Source organism: Bison bison, unplaced genomic scaffold, assembly GCF_000754665.1.
Source record: "Bison bison bison isolate TAMUID 2011002044 unplaced genomic scaffold, Bison_UMD1.0 scf7180017864198, whole genome shotgun sequence".
Taxonomy (NCBI): Eukaryota; Metazoa; Chordata; class Mammalia; order Artiodactyla; family Bovidae; genus Bison; species Bison bison.
Genome location: NW_011494770.1, coordinates 2136663 through 2140527, shown reverse-complemented (window position 1 = coordinate 2140527; position 3865 = coordinate 2136663). Strand labels below are relative to the sequence as shown.

The window sequence follows — 3865 nt, the reverse complement described above, 5'->3', positions numbered from 1 at the left end:
GACTCGATGCACATGAGTTTGGGTGAATCTGGGAGTTGGTGACGGACAGGGAGGCCTGGCGTGCTGTGATTCACAGGGTCGCAAAGAATCGGACACGACGGAGCGACTGAACTGAACTGGACTGAGCCCACAAGATAACACTAGTATTAACTCATACACTAACTAGTCGTTAGCATTTTAATTAATATCATTGTTATCATTAGATTGTGACTTTAATTAGGCAGGCATTTTTGGTTCTTTTATTGAGTAGTATATCTCTAACATGTAGAGCCATGTCAAGCACTTAGATGCTCAGTAAATATTAGTTGAATTAATTATGCTTATTATGGGGCAGACACTGAATTAAGTGCTTTGCATGCATAACCTGAAAACAAACTGCATATATTACATAGACTTATTTTCCTTTTATAAACTGAATCAACTATACGAATAGCTACCATCCATGCTGCTAAGCGAAGCTGTTATATTGTCAAAAACAACTACATTTTACACAGCAGCTGCTGCCTCATATGCTGTTATGTTTTGGAAATACTGAAAAGTAATAGGCTTCCAAGAGGTCAAAGGACTCCAGCTTGGGATCTTAGATACATTGCAGCATCCTTGTTTTACAGACCAGGAAGTTTAGGTCCAGGGAGGTTTAGGTGAATTGTACAGAATCAGACAGCTTCTCAGCAGAAGAGCCATCTGGTCCCTGGACTCAGCCCAGTTTTGAGGATTGAACAAGGAACACTGGCAAGTCTAGACCTTGGTTCCTTCTTTTTCAAACTTGAGGGAGTGGGAAATTAAATCATACCTTTCAGGTTATTAAAGGCCTGTTTTCTGATATCTGCTGAATGAAGCACTCTCTAGCCCAGAGTCTCATGGTATTAATGTATTCTTCATTTAGCATAGAAGAGTAGAGATTGCTTATAACAGATGTTGTGAACACTGAATAGCTTCAAGTACTATCTGCTGTATACTTCAAGGCTTTGTGCTGTGAATGGGACAGAGATAGAGCCAGAAGCCCTGACTTGATGCTCTGGATTCTCCCCTCCTACCAACCCCTGCCCCGCTACAGTCAGGTCACACCTCCTTCCCCCTGCCTACTTCTGGCTCAGGAACTGTCTCTGCCTGCCACCCACCCCACACCGTGAAATGATGTGCTCTGTGACTGCCTAAAGGGTGATCTTGAGTTTGTAACTTTATAGTTTAATCTTTTAATTCTGAGTCCTTTGAATCTATTAATAGTGAAAAAATATATTTTTCAAATTTCTGTGTAATTAATATTTTTAAACTGTTTGGTATATTAGTGGGGAAACAAGTCATCATTGTGTTTGGTAAACACATTGGAAAAGAGTTCTTTAGGAAGGTTAGAAATCAAAATGTTATCTTTGTTTTTGTCTATGCAGTGATGTAATTTGTGATTTTGCTTCTTTTAAATTAAAAAAAATGTACAAATATTCATTGAACTTGTTCATTCATACAATGAATAATTTTTTAATATTTACAATGGACAAGTATTCAGCAGTCAGAACATTAACATTTATAAGTGAAATATTCAAATCTTAAATTAATGCTGCCCTTTTTCTCGCTTTTGGTGAATTTTCACTGTGTGATTTTATAGTCCCTTTAGCAAGTGGGCATTTCTCCCAGCTGGGGAACTAGGACTCTGTGGCCCAGCCTGTGGCACGATGAGCAGAGCCCCAAGGGCCCCAGAAAGATGGGAGAAGTCTGGCTTTCCTCCAGAGCCAGCTGTTGCATAACCTTTATTTTTGAGCCTGCAATACGAATTCCTATAGTCTAATCAAAATACACTCATAACAACATGAAACCAAATAAAAATGATTTCTAACTTGTCCACCATTTCTAATCATTCAGCACTGGCAAGGCCAGCACGACTCTGTTTTGCTGACTCTATTTTTCTAATTTCCTTTTATTGTGAATAATATCAAACAAGTAAGGACATTTTCAGTATTGGGAATTATAGATGGTGCATTTGAACAGGTTCCATCAATCCTTACCTTCACAGGTTAATGGGGGAGGAGGGAGAGAGGACCTGTGAACAGATGGGTGAGGACCTGGCCACCAGCCTATCCTGGTTGACCCTCATTTGTATGTCAGCAGACCTTTTGACCAGAAGTTGTTGGTGCAGAGCATTTATTTTTCTTAGATGTAACATTGTGCCTTTATTTTTACTTAAAAATAGTAAATATGAAGTTATTCTTCATTTCTAACTCCTGCCCCCACTTCCCCTCCCACGTGGAAGGCCTTGTGTGGACTCCCTTTGGTTCACAGCAAGGAAGACACACTGCATGCACTGTTGTACCCCTACTTCACCTGAGCCTGCAGGACTGTCTCTTGTTCCTTCAGCACTTTAGCCTGAAGTTTCCACTCTGCTGCCTGGTTCAGCAGCTGTAAGGAGAGAGAACGCGTGGAAAGATCGTCAAATTGTCTTTTAAATTACCGTTTATTGTGACTCCTGTGTAAACTTAATTGCTTGCTAAATAATCTTCTTAAGTAATTTTTGGGGAACTTTATAATCTCAGAAAACTAACAAAACAACTAGTTTTAAAGGTCTTATTCTCAGCTAAAAATTAGTGATTCTAATGGGAAGAAAAAAGAGGAAAGAAAGTCTCCAACTCAAGCATGAATCACACAAAATTCTGGACCCCTCTGTAGCAATTCTGCCCAGCTATCATTCAACCTCTGCTTGAACATTTTCAGATTATCCTTACCTGGGGCATTGTTGTGAGCAACTGTTCCTTTGTATTAAACCTAACTGTTCAAGCAGTTAATTATTGTTTTTTTTAAAAAAACAATAGTGCTAGAACTGGAAGACCTAAGATATTTAATTTGTAAAGCAGCTTGATTGGATAATCCTCTTGAGTTTTACAACTTTCTTCCAGTCTTTTATATCTGCTTGCATCCAACTTGACAATTTTTTTTTTCTATTTGCCTACATCTAGGCTTTCAAAGCATTAAAGCATAGTTTTTATAGAAACAACTTTTTGACACTTATTTCATGAGTTTATATATTATTCTGTTGATTCACATAATGCAAAACCAAGGATAACTGGGAAAAGAGTTGGGAGCAAAGATCTGACTCTTGGTCTTAGCTTAGGCAACCATCTTCAGATACTGCAGAGTAGCTAACTCACCCCAGGATCCAACATGCTGTGGGCCTCTGTCAGTATGCTTACAGAGAATGGTGAACGTCATGGATAACCCAGTCAGTCAGTCAGGTGGCTGTCAGTTAAGAAGTTTCTATTTTATTTCAAGATAGCCTGATAGAAGTTTTTTCCTTTTTGTTAATCCATATATTTTAAAAAATGTCCATTTTTGTTATTGGAACCAAAAATAATAAAATCATTATTTTTAAAAACTTGGAGGCATCTTTTCCCTTATCCGAGTTAGTCTTGACCTCTCCATTTATAAAAGGGGGTTATGGTATGGACCTAACAGAAGCAGAAGATATTAAGAAGAGATGGCAAGAATACACAGAAGAACTGTACAAAAAAGATCTTCATGACCCAGATAATCATGATGGTGTGATCACTGACCTAGAGCCAGGCATCCTGGAATGTGAAGTCAAGTGGGCCTTAGAAAGCATCACTATGAACAAAGCTAGTGGAGGTGATGGAATTCCAGTTGAGCTATTTCAAATCCTGAAAGATGATGCTGTGAAAGTGCTGCACTCAATATGCCAGCAAATTTGGAAAACTCAGCAGTGGCCACAGGACTGGAAAAGGTCAGTTTTCATTCCAGTCCCAAAGAAAGGCAATGCCAAAGAAAGCTCAAACTACTGCACAGTTGTACTCATCTCACACGCTAGTAAAGTAATGCTCAAAATTCGCCAAGCCAGGCTTTAGCAATATGTGAACCGTGA

The 3865-nt window shown here is 38.9% G+C and overlaps 1 protein-coding gene across 1 annotated transcript in view; it reads right to left on the bottom strand.

The window, feature by feature from the left end:
* Nucleotides 1-3865, bottom strand: part of TXLNB (taxilin beta) — a 53935-nt gene that overhangs the window by 15990 nt on the left and 34080 nt on the right. The window contains exon 7 of the mRNA XM_010844212.1: nt 2317-2391. Coding sequence (XP_010842514.1) covers nt 2317-2391 — 75 coding nt within the window. The remainder of the gene's footprint in view (nt 1-2316; nt 2392-3865) is intronic.